Source organism: Myodes glareolus, chromosome 6 (genome assembly GCF_982192425.1).
Source record: "Myodes glareolus chromosome 6, mMyoGla1.1, whole genome shotgun sequence".
In the NCBI taxonomy this organism is placed as follows: domain Eukaryota; kingdom Metazoa; phylum Chordata; class Mammalia; order Rodentia; family Cricetidae; genus Myodes; species Myodes glareolus.
In genome coordinates, this window is record NC_142031.1 from 68990718 (window position 1) to 69012728 (window position 22011).

A 22011-nucleotide genomic window follows, 5' to 3' on the forward strand; every position below is an offset into this window, starting at 1 on the left:
CTAAGGGAGCTGCTGCTATCACCACCACCAGCAACATGCACTGCTCATTCTACCAACCCTCCCATGCCTTAGAGTAGGCCTCTAGAGTATAAAGATTCCAAATCCCACTCAGAGGAATATGCAGTTCATTCAAATTTCTTTGAAAAAGTTGTAGAATTAAAAAAATAAATAAGTCCAGTGGTGGTGCATGCCTTTAATCCCAGAACTAGGAGGCAGAGACAGATGAATCTCCGTGAGTTCGAGGCCAGCTTGGTCTACAACATGGAAAAACTCTTGTCTGGAAAAAAATGCATGCACACACACACACACACACACACACACACCTGTAAACTGTACTACATTAGGATAGACAAACACCAAATATATCTTTTTTATTTCACACAGTTCTAACAAAATCTGATCTCTATCAATATTAAACAGATTATTATCTGATTAATCAGTTATTCTATGCAATCAATTAAAATCACTCCTACTCAATGGCTTATGATTTACTGCTGGGAAGGAAAATCAAATTATAAAGCAAAATATACAATATGATCAAAATTTTAAAAACATACTCAACACATTAATAATAAGTACTATGGCAAGTTAGGTATTGTAAAACACTGGAAGACATTCCAAATGACTGTCAGGTCCAAAGCCTCCCTTCTCCCAAAACAGAAGTGAAGTGACACTGTCCTAAACAGAAGGACACTGGCCAGGTAAACAGAGGGGTTGTTGCCAGGTACACAAGCCTAAAAGTTTCTGTTTCCTGAAAAAGCAGATCTAAAGTGGCTTCTGTTCACCAGAAACAGCCTTAATCCTCCAGGAATCTCCCTTAACCTTCCCCAAAGGTTAACCACCTCTAGCAAGGGCATCTAGTCTGGATCAATCTGGACAACCTGTATTAGCTCACCTCACCACACTGCTGACTATCTTAAAATCGGCTTGAATTCCACCACTTTGCTCTTCTTTCTCACAGATGGCCTTGGTAGTTTAATTCCCAATAAATCTCACTTATAATACCCTCTAGATGGCAGGGAGTGGCAGTATTTTTATTTTCTCATTTCTGGAAGCTTCTACATATTGTATAACTTATATAGCTTTGAAAAAATGAAACTCATAAAATATGGTTATGAAATAATTGAGAATTCCAGGCCAACCAAGGCTAGCCCTAATACCCTATCTCAAAACAAAAACAAAACAAAATAAAATGTGATAGAATTTCACTAGTCTAGAATCCAAACAAAGAAAACACATTGTGTTTGGTTGTGTTTTATCAAGTACAGCATATTTTGGAACATACTTTTGTATGTGTATTTGTGTGTATATGCACATATTTTTGTCTTATTGATTTAAAAAAATGTGAACTTATCTTCTAGTAGTTTTAAGTTTTCAATTTTATTTAATTGTAACTAGCACATATTATTTATACAGTTAGCATGATTCACTGTGATATTTCCATATATACACATATCACGAGTTGAAGAGTCTGTAGAGGGCTACTGCACTGTAGTTACAGCATCTTTTGAAAGCATTTCTAAAAACCATCCTGAGAGGTAACCCAGATACAGAAAGACAAACAAGCTATGTTCGTCTAATATCTACTCACTCATAAGTGGATATTAGACATAAAGCAAAGGATAATCTATAGCCCACAGCCCCAGAGAAGACAGAAAATAAGGAGACCCCAAGAAAGAAATACATGGAGCTCACAAAGATCCACTTGCCTCTGCCTCCTGAGTGCTGAGATTAAAGGCGTGCGTCGCCACCACCTGACTTGCTTCTTATTACATATATAATTTATCTATTTTTATTTTATGTGCATTGTTGTCTTACAAATATGTATGTCAGATCTTGGAGTTACAGACAGTTGTAAACTGCCATGTGGGTGAATTCAGGTCCCCTAAGCCAACTCTCCAGTCCCACAAGAGTCTCTTTTCTATATTCTGGTTTCATTTATACCCAGAAAAGTGACATAACAATCATATGGTTATTCTATTCTTCGTTTTATCCTGAAACATCTGTATTATTTCCCAGAGTGGCTAGCTTACATTTCCACCAACAGTGTCTAAAGGTCCATTTTCTCCACACCATTGTTATCTTAAAATATACTATTTTAACTGAATTGATAACTCATTTCATAACTCATTACACTTGCCTAATGACTTATGATATTGAGCATTCTTCTGTATATTTATTGAAATCTATCTGTTTCTTGGTTAGTGTCTATTCAGATCGTGTGCCAATATTATTTCAACTGGGTTACTTTTTGATTGGTAATGTTACTCTGTTGTTTTTTTTTTCCCTTTGCTGTGTGTGTAGAAGACTTTTTCATTTGACGTAACCTTAATTGTCAATTTCTGCTTTTGCTTCCTGTGTTTCTGGAGTCCTATCCAAAAAACCACCGCCTGCACCAGTATCTTAAAATGATTCCTCTATACTTTAGAACTCAGAGATCTTACATTACATTGTATGACTTGTTTTGAGGTTTTTAGGTAGGTTGATTGCTAAGACTTCAGGCTTCAATCGGCTACATGTGGGTATCCAGTATTCCCTGAAGCATTTGTTAGAGAGACTGCTCTTTCTTAAAAGGCTATTTTTACACTTCTTTGAAAAAAAGCTGTTGATTTATTTCTGAGCTTTCTATTCTGTTCCATTAGTCTCTGATGTCTGTTTTTATGGCAATAACATGTGTTTTTGGTTACTAAGGCAGTGTAGTATATCTTAAAAATCACTATTGTGTTGTCTATAGTTTTGTTCTTTTTTGTTTGTGACTGGGCAGTTTAAGTTCTTTTGTGCATCTATGTGAATTTTATTACTATCTTTTCCTAGTTCTGTGAGTAATGTCACTGGTATTTTGGTAGGGATTTTATTGAATCAGCATATTATTTTGAGTAGTATAAATATCTTAACAATATTAATCATTCAAATCCATGAACATAAAGGGTCTTGCAATTTGTTTTATTGGTATTTTATAATTCTCATGATGGAGGACTTCCACTTCTTTAAATTTATTCCTAGTCTCTCCATCCAACATGGTTACTTTTTGCAAATTCATTGTTAGTCTATAAAAAAGGCTACTAATTGGATTTCTGTATTCTGCTGCTTTACTGAATCATGCATCCAACAGTCACTTGGTATAGTCTTTAGATCTTTCTACACAGCTCAAAGAGTCTTTTGATGTCGTTGTTAGGTTTTTCTATGTATATAACTTGCGGTGCTTTGAGTAAGAATTGCCCCCATAGGCTCATATTTGAATGCTTAGTCGACTACCAAGGAGCGAAACTCTTTGAAAGGATTAGAAGAATTAGAAGGTGTGGCCTCGTTGGAGGGACTGTGTCACTAGGGGTGGCTTTTGTATTGTCAAAGGCATTCCTTCTTGCATTCTTGCACCACCCCTCCATGGATGCCTGTGGATCAAGGTTAGGAGTTATAGCCTTTCTGGGACAGGGGTGGTCTTCTGGGAGGAAGTGTGATTGAAAATACACCAAGCCTCTGAACTTTAAGCAAGCCCCAATTAAATGTTCTTCTTCATAAGAGTTGCTGTGGTCATGATGCCTCTTCACAGCAATAGAACAGACTAAGATAGAATCATATCATTAGTATATAGGAATAACTTCACTTTCTTATTTGTCTTACAGTTCTTCTTGTCTAATTGTACTGGCTAAAATTTCTAGTAATCTTTTGCATAAGTGCAATAAAACAGATATCTTTGTCTTGTTTCTGATCTTAAAGGAAGCACTTTCAGTTAGAATTCTACATTGTGCTGGCTATTTTTGCCAGCCTAACACAAACCTAGACATACCTAGGAAGAGAAAATCTGTGTTGAGGAACTGTTCTATCAGACTGTCTTATGGACATGTCTGTGGGGCATTTTCTTGAATGATGATTGATGTGGAACCCAGGAATAGATGCTACCCATGGGCAGATGGCCCTGGGGTTGTATAAAAAAACAAGCTGAATTAGTAGAGAGGTGGCTCAGCACTTAAAGGTACTTGCTTCTCTTTCAGAGGTCCTGGGTTCAGGTCTTAGCATCTCTCTGATGACTCACAATCATCTGTAACTCCAGTTCTAGGGGATTCGATGTCTTCTTCTGGCCTGTGAACACTGCACGCACATGATACACTTAACATTCATGCAGGGAAAGCACCCATACACAAAAAGTAGGAATAAATTAATCTTAAAAAGGGGGAAAGGCTGAGTAAGTCATTGAAGCAAACCAGTAAAAAGCAATGCTCCTCTGTGCTTTCTGCTTCAAGTTCTCACCTTGGATTCCCTCAATGGTAAACTACAACTTGAAAGCCAAATAAACCCCTTTCTCCTCCAAAGTGCTTTTGGTAAGTGTTTTATTGAAGCAACAGAGAAGCAGACTAGAACTGAAATTGGTACAGGAAGTAAGACATTGCTATGAGACCTGACCATGTTTTCGGGAGGACTGTGGTTGGTTTTAGAGCTTTGGGCTAGAAAAGTCATTAAATACTCAGAGCTTAATGAGCTGTTGATGTGGGAGCTCAGAAGAATGCTGACTGAGATGTAGACAGTAAAGGCCTAGCTTAAAATTTTCAGAGGTAAGTTTGAGAGTTCCTCAAGGACTCTGTGGGGGCATCTTTGTGATATATTTGAATTAAGAATGTGTGGCTTCTGGTCAGCTGGGGCTGAAGAACCAGATGTGACTAGCAGGAAAGCACAACAACTGAGGCAAACCCTTTACTGGGACGATTGACGGTATGTATGATTAGCTGGGCCTGAAGGGCCAGCTGTGATCAATAAGAGACCAACATCACTGAGGAGAAGTCTTCTACAGGATTAGCACATGGAAGCTGTGGTCCAGAGTCACAGGCCCAGGTAGCACCTCAAACTGACAGATGAACTTGCAAATGTTAGCAGTCTCCCACATTACTGGTTTTTGGTGGCATGAAAGTTCTAGGGCTGAAAGGGTGGAAATCATTGAGGCTTGGTATTATGAAAGTCCAGAAGGGACCATTGGTGAAGGTGCATAGTTAAATAGTGACCCCAGCATATCGGAGATGCCAGGATTGTGGGATGGTCACCAAGCACAGTACCAAAGCAGTGTATGTCTCAGATGGCAAGAGCTGGAGAGGTGGAATGCCCAAGCCTATGGAGCCCAGAAGATCATGTGCCCCAGATGTTGGTCACTGAGCTACATACTCTGGATTTTGGTTTCCTTTGATCTGGTTGTAACTGTACCCTAGTTCTTCACTTTAGAAATAAAGTATGTAATTTCTTTTACAGAAGTCAACAGCTAAGAGTCTTCAAATTTTTAAAAAGAACTTGGACTTCGTCGAAATTTTAGTTATACTGTGTTTTATATGTGATATTAACATTGAGATCTTGGGGACAAGAAAAAGCTATAAATAGTATATGCTTTTTTGTTAAGCTGAAAGGGGTCAATTGTGCTAATTAGTTTGGTTAACTTGGCACAAACTCCAGTCACCTGGAGATAGAGAGAACCTAGAATGAGGGACTGCCTCCATCAGACTGGCCTGTGACAAGTATGTCTGTGGGGCATTTTCTTCATTACTGTTTGATGTAGAGGGCAGTGCCACCACTGGCAGGTGGTTGATGTGGGATTCCCCTCTGAATGCTATGAATACGTTTTATTACCATTGGGTATTAAAGAAGCTGTTTCGGCCAATGGCTGAGTAAAGCCAGGCACAAATCCAGAGATATAGAGAGAAAGTAGGCAGAGCCAGAGAGACACTATGTAGCTGCTGAAAGAACCTCACCGGTAGGCCACAGCCTCTTGGCAATACAGATTGATAGAAATAGGTTAATTCAAGATGTAAGAGCTAGTTAGGCATATGCTAGAGTCACTGGCCAAACAGTATTGTAACGAATATAGTTTCTGAGTGACTGGAAACGAACGAGCAGCCTCAATTTACAGGTGGTCATAGGTGTGTAAGGGCAAGCTGAATAGCCGCAGATGCAGAAGTAGCCAGTAGACAGTACTCTCCTGTAGTCTCTGCTCCGACTTCTGTTAATGGCTACCACCTGTGAGACATGTCTGCCCACTTCAAGTTGCCTTTGGTCAGTGTTTTATTATAGCAAGAGAGAAGCAAACTAGGACACCCATTCAGTGTGACGTTACCCAGTGGTTTCTTAAACACAATTTTTATGAGTATAATGAATAAGGAGTTTTATCAAAATTTTTCTGCATTTACTGAGACAATAAGCTTTTTTTAATTCTACATTCTATTCATAGGGATATATTACACTTACTGAGTTGCAATATGTTGAACCATTTTTACCTCCCTAAAATCAAACCAACATGACTGTGGCTTATGATTTTTGGGGGGGGAGGGAGGCAGTTTCTAAGACAGGGTTTCTCTGTGTAACAGCCAGGGTCCTTACAGGAACAACTAATGAAGGTTATCTATACAGGTGTAGTGGAGGCAACTGTGTATGTGAGTCTTTACATGCTGCTATTGCAGGTATGCCCACACCAACATGCCGAGCTGTGTGAACTTGGAGGTGGAGGCAGTTTGAGATTTCTCTCTCAACTCTTGTTACTTGTCCTGCCCACCAGAGAGCATGATGTGATTGGGGAGTTGAAAAGTTCATCTCAGCTGAGGTGCTCAAAGGAAACAGAGTGGCATGTGGCTGGTGCCAAAGTTTTCTCTAAACTTTACCCTGTGCACCTTGCGGGAGAGGCTATCATCGATGGAACAAAAATGATACAGACTGAGATTTCTGTGAGTGGTGGAACACTAAAAAAAGAGTTCTTTTCTGGTTTTGTTAGTGACAGATATCCATGTGGGACAGTGATAGAAGGGTGACAGAATCCCACAAGAACTTGTCCTTAATCCTGGCATTCCCAGGAAGCAATACGCTATATGTAACTGGCAATACCCTAGGTCTCAGAGGTCAACTTCCCCAAATCTACAGTTCTTGAGGATGATCCCCTCTGCTCCCCTCTATATTGTGGTGGCCTTCCCCAGAATCAGTCACAAGGTGAGAGTAGTCAATACAGAGGAATGTGTATGGAGTCCCAGAGGTTTCTTCCCCTACAACAGTTCAAATTCAGAATATAGGTCCCTCTCTCAAGATGGCTCCTGGTTACAGCACTCAGACAGTTTACTGGGAGAGTAAAGTAAACTCCTTCTCCAAAGCCAAACTAAGATTTTGTAGGGGTGTGTGTGTGTGTGTGTGTGTGTGTGTGTGTGTGTGTTGAAAGCCTTCAGGGGCCACATAAATATCCAATAGTGGTATCTGCCATTATTTGCACTGAGAGTATGCTGGGATTCCCTTCCCCTTTACTACTGTAAAGTGGAGACTCTTCCTTGCTAGGCTGCGGAACTGGAGAATAGGTGATTTTGCTTTTCTTGCTATGCTGCAACTAGTCTGTTCTCTATATTTTTACAAAGGTTCTGGTTTTGGGGTGGAAGTTTGAGACAGGGTTTCTCTGTTGTAATAGCTCTGGCTGTCCTGAACTTGGTTTGTAGACCAGGCTGGTTTTGAACTCAAAAAGCTTCACCTGCCTCTCTGCCTTCAGAGTGCTGGGCTTAAAGGTGTGCACCACCACATCTGGCTAAAGCTTCTGTTTTTTGTTTGTTTGTTTGTTTGTTTGTTTTTTGCTACTAAATCCCAGCCTTCTTCCATGGGTACCCGCCTCTTGGCCATCTACCTCTAGGTCTGGTTCTTTGGTGTGGTGGAGCAAGTGAGAGCCCTAATCAGTCATCTTGACCTCCAAAATGATTTTAAATGCCACCTTATTTTGATTTAAATCTAATGCTCCTTATCCTAAGGTTAAAGGTGTAATTCAGGGGTAGGATGCTTGCCTAGCTTATGCAAGGCCTGATTGATGTTCAAGTCCCAGTACTGTAAGGCAACAAATCTAATGTCCTTATTACACATGAAAAAATAACCATAGGGGGCTGGAGAGATGGCTCAGAGGTTAAGAGCACTGCCTTTTCCAAAAGTCCTGAGTTCAATTCCCAGCAACCACATGGTGGCTCACAACCATCTATATTGAGATCTGGTGCCCTGCAGGCATACATGCAGACAGAACACTGTATACAAAATAAACAAATAATTTTAAAAAAGAAAAAAATAACCATATCCTTTCCACATAAATCTCTAATATCCTTAACACTGGAAATATTCCTTTAGAACAGGAAATTTCTCATGCTTACCATCCCAAACAAGTAGCACAGTATCTGATACTGGAGATTCTTGATAAATATTTCATAGCTAGACCACCATATGAACTAACAAATGAACAAAGAAAATCTAAGTTGTTTAGCTCAGTCAGTGGATATCTGTGAACAACTCAGTGAGTACCTGCAGGATTGCATTTGCTAAGGTGACACTAAAAGGCAGGAGCACAGATGAGATATGTCAAATATAAGAAAACAGATGCTCTTTGGAGGAAGGAATTTCCATGTGGCCCAGAGCCATACAGAAAAGGAAAGGCCCATGTTTAAAGCATGTGAGATGAAGGACAAGTTCTGTCCCTCTGCTACTTACAGGACAAGGTCTGTTCAACCCAAACGTCACAAAGTTCTTTTCCAACTACTAGTGTACTAGTGGTTGGCAAACAGGCCTCACTGCCTTACCTATCTTCATTCACATGCATGCACACATGCACACTTCCCAAACTAGCCTCAAACTTGTTATGTAGCTGAAGATGACCTAGAACTTTTGGAACTTCTGACTCTTCTGTTCCTACCTCTTTAACACCCTCCCTCTCAGCTCTCCAGTGATACGGATTGTAGAGCTAAGCCACACCAACAGGCCCAAATAGTATGAGTCAGTAGCAAACTAAAGAGAAGAGAATGATGACAGTCATTCCATATGCTCAACGACACAGAACCATGAGTGTCTACTTTCGGACAGACAAGAAACTTGCTATCTTATTTACTGAGACAAAATGGTAGAGAAGAGCTTTATTCTTCAAACTGTATCATAATATTTTTTCCTTTTCTTCCTTTAAGTGTAGAAATCAATCCCACGGTCTCACACATGCTAGGTAACTGATGTACTAACACTGAGCTGCGGACTCAGTGCCCAATTTTCCTAATCTTAAATCTTTACAGCACTGTTCAGTTACTCGGTAAAAAATAATGGACTTAGCACACCTGTGGCACACATACATTCACACAGGCAAAACATTCACAGACATTAAATCTTTTAAAAATAGACTTAGATAACTTCTCTTCTTTTTCTTTTAAGATAAGCAAAACAGCATTTATCTCTTCACATACACTAAACACACTTACCTCCACAAGCTGTGACTTGTCATAATCTTTACGATGGCGGTAGATGCACTGACTAAGAAGGGAATACAATCTCTCGAGTTGATCAACTGTCAAGTTGTTGCTTTTATCTACCAACAAATCAAGCAGTTTCTGGAAGGGGTACATGTGAGAGAAATCCAAAGAAAGAAGGTAAGATGTAGTTGATATCATTCATTGGTTAAACTGAAACCATTACAGTCAAATGCCTAGACAAAATAACACCTATGGTTTGAAGATTCTAGGCTTTAGCTTACTAACTTCAAACCATCAAAATATACTTAACTCTTAGTTAGGAGAAGTCCTGGGACACTTATTGCTAGGTTAAAGTAAGAATTACCGAAACTAGTTTTATTACTGCCTTATAAATGTCCAGTATTATTCCAGTCATTGAAAGCAAACTGTGAAAAGCTAAGCATACCTTCAGTCTCTCGTGATCAACTATCAGAGGTGGCACAGGCTCAGATGGCTCTTCTGGAACTAACTCCAGGCCTGTTGTTTTTGCCTGCTCTAAAATTAATTTGCGATATTTCTTTATTTTAGAAGCACCTACAATTGATAAGAGAAAAAAAAGTACTACAGTCAATAAAAGTAAGAGAAAATCATTGTTAAGCAAATATAAATTCTTTTGCCCATGACATATTTTTTAAAGAACAATATATTTTTTTAAAAAATGATCATGTCTATTTTGGGATGCTTTCCTTTTTTGTTGTTTATTGGTTTTTTGAGACAGGGTTTCTCTGTAGCTGTGAAGCCTGTCTTGGAACTAGCTCTTGTAAACCAGGCTGGCCTCAAATTCACAGAGATCTGCTTCTGTCTCCTGAGTGCTCGGATTAAAGGCATGCACCCGCCTGCCTTTTTAAATAAGAATAAATAATCCAGACTCAATTCACCTATAAAAAGGCACAGACTTAGAGATTGGATACGAAAACAGGATCCAACATTTTGCTGTTTACAAGAAACACACCTCAACCACAAAGACAGACACCTACTCAGAGTAAGGGATGGGAACAGGTTTTCCAAGCAAACAGACCTAAGAAACAAGCGGGTGTGGCCATTCTAATATCTAACAAAATTGACTTCAAACTAAAATCAATCAGAAGAGATGAAGATGGACATTTCATACTCATAACAGGAACAATCCATCAGGAGGAAGTCTCAATCCTGAATATCTATGCCCCTAATATGAAGGCACCCACTTATGTAAAAGAAACACTACTAGAACTCAAGGCAGTCATCAAACCACACACACTAATAGTAGATTTCAACACACCTCTCTCACCAATGGTCAGGTCAATCAGACAGAAACCTAACAGAGAAATAAGAAAATTATTGGAGGTATTGAATCAAATGGACGTAACAGACATCTATAGATCATTCCACCCAAATAGGAAAGAATATACCTTCTTCTCTGCAGCTCACGGAACCTTCTCGAAGATTGACCACATACTCGGTAACAAAGCAAACTTCCACAGATACAAAAAAAATATTAGTAACCACCTGTGTCTTGTCAGACCACCATGGATTAAAGTTAGAATTCAACAACAATGCTACCCCCAGGAAGCCAACAAACTCATGGAAGCTGAACAGTCAACTACTGAATCACCTCTGGGTCAAGGAAGAAATAAAGAAAGAAATTAAAGTCTTCCTTGAATTTAATGAAAATAAAGACACAACATATTCAAATCTATGGGACACTATGAAAGCAGGGCTAAGAGGAAAGTTCAGAGCACTAAGTGCCCAATTAAAGAAAACGGAGAAAGCACACATTGGAGACTTAACAGCACACCTAAAAGCTCTAGAAAAAAAAGAAGCAGACTCACCCAGGAGGAGTAGAAGACTGGAAATAATCAGACTGAGGGATAAAAACAACAAAATAGAAACACAGAAAACAATCCAAAGAATCAATGAAACAAAAAGCTAGTTCTTGGAGAAAATCAACAAGATCGACAAACCGCTATCCAAACTAATCAAACGGCAGAGAGAGAACATGCAAATTAATAAGATCAGAAATGAAAAGGGGGACATGACCACAGACAGAGAGGAAATTCAGAGAATCATTAGATCTTACTACAAAAGCCTGTATGCCACAAAATTGGAAAATGTAAAAGAAATGGACTTTTTTTTTTAGAGAAGTACCATATACCAAAGTTGAACCAAGACCAGGTGAACAATCTAAATAGACCTGTTAGTCGTGAAGGAATAGAAGCTGTTATCAAAAATCTTCCTACCAAAAACAGCCCAAGACCAGATGGTTTCAATGCAGAATTCTACGAGAAATTCCAGGAAGAGCTAATACCTATACTCCATAATGTATTCCACCATATAGAAACAGAAGAGTCATTGCCAAACTCTTTTTATGAAGCTACCGTTACTCTGATACCAAAACCACACAAAGACACAACCAAGAAAGAGAATTACAGGCCAATCTCACTCATGAACATCGATGCGAAAATTCTCAATAAAATACTGGCAAACCGAATCCAAGAACACATTAGAAAAATTATCCATTATGATCAAGTAGGCTTCATCCCAGAGATGCAGGGCTGGTTCAACATACGCAAATCTATCAATGTAATCCATCATATAAATAAACTGAAAGAAAAAAACCATATGATCATTTCATTGGATGCTGAAAAAGCATTTGACAAAATTCAACACCCTTTTATGATAAAGGTGTTGGAGTGATTGGGGATACAAGGATCATACCTAAATATAATAAAAGCAATATACAGCAAGCCGACAGCTAACATCAAATTGAATGGAGAGAAACTCAAAGCCTTTCCACTAAACTCAGGAACACGACAAGGCTGTCCACTCTCTCCATACCTCTTCAATATAGTGCTTGAAGTTCTAGCAATAGCAATAAGAAAACGTAAGGGGATCAAGGGGATTCGAATTGGAAAGGAAGAACTTAAACTTTCGTTATTTGCTGATGATATGACAGTGTACATAAGTGGCCCCAAAAACTCTACCAAAGAACTCCTACAGTTGATCAACACCTTTAGTAACGTGGCAGGATACAAGATCAACTCCAAAAAATCAGTGGCCCTCCTATACACAAAGGATAAAGAAACGGAGAGAGAAATCAGAGAAACATCACCTTTCACGATAGCCACAAGTAGCATAAAATATCTTGGGGTTACTCTAACCAAAAAAGTGAAAGACTTATTTGACAAGAACTTTAAGTCTTTGAAGAAAGAAATTGAGGAGGATACCAGAAAATGGAAAGATCTCCCTTGCTCTTGGATTGGGAGGATCAACATAGTAAAAATGGCAGTTCTACCAAAAGCAATCTATAGATTCAATGCAATCCCCATCAAAATCCCATCAAATTTCTTCACAGACCTTGAGAGAACAATAATCAAGTTTATATGGAAAAACAAAAAACCCAGGATAGCCAAAACAATCTTATACAATAAAGGAACTTCTGGAGGCATTACCATCCCTGACTTCAAACTCTATTACAGAGCAACAGTGTTGAAAACAGCTTTGTACTGGCATAAGAACAGAGAAGTCGACCTATGGGATCGAATAGAAGACCTGGATATTAACCCACAAACCTATGAACACCTGATTTTCAACAAGGGAGCTAAACGTATACAATGGAAGAAGGAAAGCATCTTTAACAAATGGTGCTGGCATAACTGGATGTCAACCTATAGAAGAATGAAAGTAGATCCAGATCTATCACCATGCACAAAAATCAAGTCCAAATGGATTAAAGACCTCAATATTAATCTGACCACATTGAACCTGATAGAAGAGAAAGTAGGAAGTAGTCTACAAGACATGGGCACAGGAGACCAATTCCTAGGTAGAACCCCAGCAGCACAGGCAATAAGAGAAACAATAAATAAATGGGACCTCCTGAAACTGAGAAGCTTCTGTAAAGCAAAGGACACTATCAGTAAGACAAAAAGGCTACCTTCTGACTGGGAGAAGATCTTCACCAACCCCTCATCAGACAAAGGTCTGATCTCCAAAATATACAAAGAACTCAAGAAACTAGACACTAAAACTCTAATTAACCCAATTAAAAAATGGGGTACTGAACTGAATAGAGTTCTCAACAGAAGAACTTCGAATGGTCAAAAGACACTTAAGGTCATGCTCAACCTCCTTAGCGATCAGGGAAATGCAAATCAAAACAACTTTGAGATACCATTTTACACCGGTCAGAATAGCTAAACTCAAAAACACCAATGATAGCCTATGCTGGAGAGGATGTGGAGTGAGGGGAACACTCATCCATTGTTGGTGGGAATGCAAACTTGTGCAGTCACTGTGGAAATCAGTGTGGCGGTTTCTCAGGAAACTGGGAGTCAACCTAACTCAGGACCCAGCAATACCACTCTTGGGAATATACCCAAGAGATGCCCTATCATACTACAAAAGCATTTGTTCAACTATGTTCATAGCAGCACTATTTGTAATAGCCAGAACCTGGAAACAACCTAGGTGCCCCTCAATAGAAGAATGGTTAAAGAAGGTGTGGAACATATACACATTGGAGTTTTACTCAGCGGTTAAAAAACAATGACATCTTGAATTTTGCATGCAAATGGATGGAAATAGAAAACGCTTTACTGAGTGAGGTAACCCAGTCCCAAAAAGAGGAATATGGTATGTACTCACTCATAAGTGGATTTTAGCCATAATTAAAGGTCTTTGAGCCTATAATTCGTGATCCTAGAGAAGCTAAATAAGAAAGTGAACCTGAAGCAAATCATATAGTTATCCTCCTGGATATTGGAAGTAGACAGGATTGCCAGGCAAACTTGAGGGCACGGGGAGGGGGGAGGGGGGGGTGGGAGGTAGATGTAAGGGGAGTTGGGTAGAGAGAAGGGAGAAGGGGAGGATTCGGGATAGTTTGGGGGAATGGGATAGGTGGGATGGAGGAAGGATGGATATGGGAGCAGGGAAGTAAATATCTCAACTAAGGGAGGCATTTTAGGGTTTGTAAGAGACTTGATTCTACAGGGAGTCCCAGGTCCAAGGAGAGATCCCCAGATTGTTCCCTGGGCAGCAGAGGAGAGGGTGCATGAACTGGCCTTGTCCCATAACCACACTGATGAATACTTTGCATATCACCATAGAACCTTCATCTGGCAATGGATGGAGATAGAGACAAAGTCCCACTTTGGAGCACTGGACTTAGCTCCCTAGGTCCAAATGAAGAGCAGAAGGAGGGAGAATGTGAGCAAGGAAGTCAGGATCACAAGGCGTGTGTGAGAGTCCACCACTGAGATGGTGGGACTGATCTAATGGGAGATCACCAAGGCCAGCTGGACTGGGAGCGATGGAGCATGTGATCAAAATGGACACTCTGTACGTGGCTGGCAATGAAGGCTGACTGAGAAGCCAAGGACAATGGCACTGGGATTTAATTCTACTGCATGGACTAACTTTGTGGGAGCCTGGTTTGTTTGGATGTTCACCTTTAAAGGCCTGTATGGATGGGGGAGGACCCTGGACTTCCCACAGGGCAAGGAACCCTGAGTGCTCTTAAGACTAGAGAGGGAGGGGGAGGTGGGAAGAGAGAAGTGGGGAGGGGGAAGGAAAAAGGAGGTGGGGAAGAGGTGGAAATTTTTAATAAATAAATAAATAAATAAATAAATAAATAAATAAATAAATAAATAAATAAATAAATAAATGAAAAAATAATCCAAATTAAAGAGAACTGAACCATAACTACAAAAGCAAAGTTATACTGGAATATCATGTGATACATGTACCCATGAAAAAAGAAATAGAAAAACTACTTTGAGCTCTTGCTTATAAAGGATAAGAGATGGCTCAGACAGTAAAACATTTGCTTTGTAAGCATGAGGACCTCATTTTGGAATCCCAGCACTTCAACTACAAAGAAGGTTATGTCTACATGTGCTGTACAGCAGTGCTCTGAAAGATGGATTTAGGATCAATGGGACTTGCTGGCTGTGAATTCACCTCTAGAATCAGTGAGAGACCCCATCTTTAAGGAATAAGGAAGAGAGAGACAGAGCAGGGTGTCTGATGTCTTCCTCTGGCCTCCGAGCATACACATGGGTGTAAGTAACTACTTAAACACCCCTAAACACACACACACCCTACAAGGACTCACTCTATTACATCGTGCAGTAAAGAATAATGGTGAGCAGGCAGGGAGTCTTCTGACCAGCGAGGGGCTCTGATCCTGTGGAGGGGTAAGTGTGTTGACCGCCATACAAGTCTGGTTAGGGAACACACAATATGCCCGCCATCCTTATCTCCCTGGCTACTCCAAAGGGGCAGCTTCCCCCAGCTAATCCCTCTCTCCTGCTACGCCATCCCAGCTTTCGGCCTCGAACCCCTCCCCTCCTCTCTCCCTTTTTCGGGGCTTAAATTCCTCCATCTCAGCCGGGGTGGGCACCGCGGGTCGGGTCAGGTGGTGAGTGCAAAGGGAAGGAAGTCCCTTTGTTCTAATAGCCTGCCTGCAGCAAGCTAAGACTGCAGGCAAAGTGATTCCTGGATAGCAAGGGGCACTAATCCAGTAGAAGAAGACCCAGTGGAGGGAAGAGCCATTGGAGAGCATCTGAAGGAAGAGATGGGCAGGCGCCAAGGCAAGAATTCCTCCAACAATCTGAAAAACAACATGAAAACACCAGATCCCAGCGATCTTACGACAGAAGGACTTGAATGCCCTATTCCGGAAGAAGTGGAAAACAGTGTCATTATGAAAGCAATAGAGTCTCTTAAACAGGGTATGAATAACTCACTTAAAGAAACAGAAGAGAAATATAACAAAAAGATGGAAGAAATGAGTAAAGAAATGGAAGACAAATATAACAAATGGTTTGAAGAAATGAGTAAATTCGTAAATGATACCCTGGGAAACCAAGAAAAAGCAATCAAACAGGTAATGGAATCAGTTCAAGATTTGAAAACTGAAATGGAGGCAGTGAAGAAAACACAAACCGAGGGCCGGCTGGATATGGAAAATCTAGGTAAACGAACGGAGACTACAGAATCAAGCTTAACCAATAGAATACAAGAGATAGAAGAACGAATCTCAGATTATGAAGACACCATAGAGAAAATAAACGCCCTGACCAAAGAAAACAGCAAATCCAACAAATTCTCATCACAAAACATTCAGGAAATATGGGACATAATAAAAAAACCAAATCTAAGAATAATAGGAGTAGAAGAAGGAGAAGAATTGCAGATCAAAGGTCCAGAATATATATTCAACAAAATTATAGAAGAAAACTTTCCCATCCTAAAGAGGGATATTCCTATGAAGGTGCAAGAAGCATACAGAACACCGAATAGACTGGATCAGAAAAAAACATCCCCTCGCCATATAATAATCAAAACACAAAGCAGTCAGATTAAAGAAAGGATATTAAGAGCTGCAAAGGAAAAAGGTCAAGTAACCTATAAAGGTAAACCTATCAGACTTACACCAGACTTCTCTATAAAAACCATGAAAGACAGAAGGTCCTGGATAGAGGTACTGCAGAAATTAAGGGACCATGGATGCAAGCCCAGACTACTTTACCCAGCCAAGCTTTCGTTCACTCTCAACGGAGAAAACAAAATATTCCAGGATAAAAAAAATTTAAACAATACGTAACTACTAATCCAGCCTTACAGAGAATACTAGAAGGAAAATTACATCCCAAGGAATCCAACATTGCCAACACTGAATACAATAATTCAGACATCTAGCGACCCTTCACTAGCACAATTCAAAGAAGGAAAACACATACACTCTATTACCCCCCCAAAAAAATGACTGGAGTCAACAACCAATGGTCATTAATATCTCTTAATATCAATGGACTCAATTCACCTATAAAGAGGCACAGACTTAGAGATTGGATACGAAAACAGGATCCAACATTCTGCTGTTTACAAGAAACACACCTCAACCACAAAGACAGACACCTACTCAGAGTAAAGGGTTGGGAAAAGGTTTTCCAAGCAAATGGACCTAAGAAACAAGCGGGTGTGGCCATTCTAATATCTAACAAAATCGACTTCAAACTAAAATCAATCAGAAGAGATGGAGATGGACATTTCATATTCATAACAGGAACAACTCATCAGGAAGAAGTCTCAATCCTGAATATCTATGCCCCTAATGTAAAGGCACCCACATATGTAAAAGAAACTCTTCTAGAACTCAAGGCAGTCATCAAACCACACACGCTAATAGTAGGAGACTTCAACACCCCTCTCTCACCAATGGACAGGTCAATCAGACAGAAACCAAACAGAGAATTAAGAGACTTATTGGAGGTATTGAATCAAATGGACTTAACAGACATCTATAGAACACTCCACCCAAATAGGAAAGAATATACCTTCTTCTCTGCAGTTCATGGAACCTTCTCGAGGATTGACCACATACTCGGTAACAAAGCAAACTCCCACAGATACAAAAAAATATTAGTAACCACCTGTGTCTTGTCAGATCACCGTGGATTAAAATTAGAATTCAACAACAATGCTACCCCCAGGAAGCCAACAAACTCATGGAAGTTGAACAGTCAACTACTAAATTACCCCTGGGTCAAGGACGAAATTAAGAAAGAAATTAAAGTCTTCCTTGAATTTAATGAAAACAAAGACACAACATACTCAAACCTATGGGACACTATGAAAGCAGTGCTAAGAGGAAAGTTCATAGCAATAGGTGCCCAAATAAAGAAAACGGAGAAAGCACACATTGGAGACCTAACAGCACACTTGAAAGCTCTAGAAAAAAAAGAAGCAGATTCACCCAGGAGGAGTAGAAGACTGGAAATAATCAAACTGAGGGCTGAAATCAACAAAATAGAAACAGACAAAACAATCCAAAGAATCAATGAATCAAAAAGCTGGTTCTTGGAGAAAATCAACAAGATTGACAAACCCCTATCCAAACTAATCAAACGGCAGAGAGAGAACATGCAAATTAATAGGATCAGAAATGAAAAGGGGGATATAACCACAGACACAGAGGAAATTCAGAGAATCATTAGATCTTACTACGAAAGTTTATATGCCACAAAGTTGGAAAATGTAAAAGAAATGGACTTTTTTTTAGATAAGTACCATATACCAAAGTTGAACCAAGAACAGGTGAACAATCTAAATAGACCTGTTAGTCGTGAAGAATTAGAAGCTGTTATCAGAAATCTCCCTGCCAAAAAAAGCCCAGGACCAGATGGTTTCAATGCAGAAATCTACCAGAACTTCCAGGAAGAGCTAATTCCTATACTCCATAATGTATTCCATAATATAGAAACAGAAGAGTCATTGCCAAACTCCTCTTATGAAGCTACAGTTACCTTAATACCAAAACCACATAAAGACACAACCAAGAAAGAGAATTACAGGCCAATCTCACTCATGAACATCGATGCGAAAATTCTCAATAAAATCCTGGCAAACCGAATCCAGGAACACATTAAAAAAATTATCCATTATGATCAAGTAGGCTTCATCCCAGAGATGCAGGGCTGGTTCAACATACGCAAATCTATCAATGTAATCCATCATATAAATAAACTGAAAGAAAAAAACCATATGATCATTTCATTGGATGCTGAAAAAGCATTTGACAAAATTCAACACCCATTTATGATAAAGGTGTTGGAGAGACTGGGGATACAAGGATCATACCTAAATATAATAAAAGCAATATACAGCAAGCCGACAGCTAACATCAAATTGAATGGAGAGAAACTCAAAGCCTTTCCACTAAAATCAGGAACACTACAAGGCTGTCCACTCTCTCCCTAGCTCTTCAATATAGTGCTTGAAGTTCTAGCAATAGCAATAAGACAACATAAGGAGATCAAGGGGATTCGAATTGGAAAGGATGAAGTTAAACTTTCGTTATTTGCTGATGATATGATAGTGTACATAAGTGACCCCAAAAACTCTACCAAAGAACTCCTACAGCTGATAAACACCTTTAGTAACGTGGCAGGATACAAGATCAACTCCAAAAAATCAGTGGCCCTCCTATACACAAAGGATAAAGAAGCTGAGAGGGAAATCAGAGAAACATCACCTTTCACGATAGCCACAAAGAGCATAAAATATCTTGGGGTTACTCTAACCAAGGAAGTGAAAGACCTATTTGACAAGAACTTTAAGTCTTTAAAGAAAGAAATTGAGGAGGATACCAGAAAATGGAAAGATCTCCCTTGTTCTTGGATTGGGAGGATCAACATAGTAAAAATGGCAATTCTACCAAAAGCAATCTATAGATTCAATGCAATCCCCATCAAAATACCATCAAACTTCTTCACAGACCTTGAGAAAACAATAATCAAGTTTATATGGAAAAACAAAAAACCCAGGATAGCCAAAACAATCTTATACAATAAAGGAACTTCTGGAGGCATTACCATCCCTGACTTCAAACTCTATTACAGAGCTACAGTATTGAAAACAGCTTCGTATTGGCATAAGAACAGAGAAATCGACCTTTGGAATCGAATAGAAGACCCGGATATTAACCCACAAACCTATGAGCACCTAATTTTTGACAAGGGAGTTAAAGGTATACAATGGAAGAAGGAAAGCATCTTTAACAAATGGTGCTGGCATAACTGGATGTCAACCTGTAGAAGGATGAAAGTAGATCCATACCTATCACCATGCACAAAACTCAGGTCCAAATGGATTAAAGACATCAACATTAATCCGTCCACTTTGAACCTGATAGAAGAGAAAGTGGGAAGTAGTCTACAAGATATAGGCACAGGAGGCCTCTTCCTAAGTAGGACCCCAGCAGCACAGACAATAAGAGAAACAATGAATAAATGGGACCTCCTAAAACTGAGAAGCTTCTGTAAAGCAAAGGACACTGTCAGTAAGACAAAAAGGCTGCCTTCTGACTGGGAGAAGATCTTCACCAACCTCTCATCAGACAAAGGTCTGATCTCCAAAATATACAAAGAACTCAAGAAACTAGGCACTAAAACTCTAATTAACCCAATTAAAAAATGGGGTACTGAACTGAACAGAGAATTCACAACAGATGAACTTCGAATGGCCAGAAGACACTTAAGGTCATGCTCAACCTCCTTAGTGATCAGGGAAATGCAAATCAAAACCACTTTGAGATACCATCTTACACCTGTCAGAATAGCTAAAGTCAAAAACACCAATGATAGCCTATGCTGGAGAGGATGTGGGGTGAGGGGAACACTCATTCATTGTTGGTGGGAATGCAAACTTGTGCAGCCACTGTGGAAATCAGTGTGGCGGTTTCTCAGGAAACTGGGAGTCAACCTCCCTCAGGACCCAGCAATTCCACTCTTGGGAATATACCCTAGAGATTCCCTAGCATACTACAAAAGCATTTGTTGAACTATGTTCATAGCAGCACTATTTGTAATAGCCAGAACCTGGAAACAGCCTAGGTGCCCCTCAATAGAAGAATGGTTAAAGAAGGTGTGGAACATATACATATTAGAGTTTTACTCAGCGGTAAAAAATAATGACATCTTGAATTTTGCATGCAAATGGATGGACATAGAAAACGCTTTACTGAGTGAGGTAAGCCAGACCCAAAAAGAGGAACACGGTATGTATTCACTCATAAGTGGATTCTAACCATAATTTAAAGGTCTTTGAGCCTATTATTCGTGATCCTAGAGAAGCTAAATAAGACGAACCTGATGAAGATTATTTAGCTATCCGCCAGGAGGTAGGAAATAGACAAGAGTCCCAGGTAATCTTGGGTGCATGGGGGTGGGTGGGAGGGTTATTGGAAGGGGGGAGGGTTAGAGAGAAGGGAGTAGGGGAGGAATGGAGAAAGCTCGGTTGACCGGGATGGGGGGAAGGGAGGAAGGATGAATATGGGATCAGGGAAGAATATATTTCAACTAAGGGAGTCATTTTAGGGTTTATAGGAAACTTGATTATATATGGGATCCCAGGTCCAAGGAGAGATCCCCAGATTGTTCTCTGGACAGAGGAGAGGGTGCCTGAACCGGCCTTGGCCCATAACCATACTGATGAATATTTTGCTTATCACCATAGATCCTTCATCTGGCGATGGATGGCGATAAGGACGGAGACCCACATCGGAGCACCGGACTGAGCCCCCCAAGGTCCAAATGAGGAGCAGAAGGACGAAGAAAATGACGAAGGACTGCGAGGGATGCTATCACCCACTGATACAAGGGGTCGGATCTAATGAGAGTTTACCAAGGGCAGTTGGACTGCGACTGAACGAGCACGTGATCCAACCAGATTCTCTGAATGTGGCCGGATTCTCTGAATGTGGCTGGCCCGGAGTCTTTCTGAGAAGCCATTGACAATGACACTGGGACTAGTTTCCTCTGCATATACTGGATTTTTGGGATCCAGTCTGTTTGGATACTCACCTTCCTGGACCTGGAGGGAGGGGGGGACGAACTTGAACTTCCCACAGGGCTGGAAACCCTGACTGCCCTTAGGGACAAAGAGGGAGGAGGGGGGGGAGTGGAAGGGTGTTGGGAAGAGGGGCGTAAATGGAAACTTTTATAATTTAATAAAATTACTTTCAAAAAAAAAAAGAATAATGGTGAGAAAAGATGAACTAGATAATCTTTACTTCCCTTTTTGCTTTGTCTTAAACAGATGGTAGTCATGAGAAGGCAGGGCTTGTAGAATGCTCTGATTTTCTAAGAGCAATGTGAGTCAACAGTGAGTTCTACATCCTTTCTCCACTGCCACACAAATCAAGGTAATTTAGTTGGATCTGAGATACTCAGTCTAATTACACTGCAATACGTTTTAGTAATCAGAAGAAGTAGCTAGT

General features: G+C 40.0%; 1 protein-coding gene across 4 annotated transcripts in view; it reads right to left on the reverse strand.

Annotated features, from left to right (window-relative positions):
• The window catches only part of Atad2b (ATPase family AAA domain containing 2B), a 146666-nt gene that overhangs the window by 4153 nt on the left and 120502 nt on the right, over window positions 1–22011 (reverse strand). For all 4 annotated transcript variants that reach the window (XM_085690878.2, XM_085690877.2, XM_085690876.2 and 1 more), the window contains 2 exons: window positions 9658–9785; window positions 9222–9350 (listed from right to left, as the gene is read on the reverse strand). In XM_085690878.2, the coding sequence (XP_085547004.1) occupies window positions 9222–9350; window positions 9658–9785 (257 nt within the window). The remainder of the gene's footprint in view (window positions 1–9221; window positions 9351–9657; window positions 9786–22011) is intronic.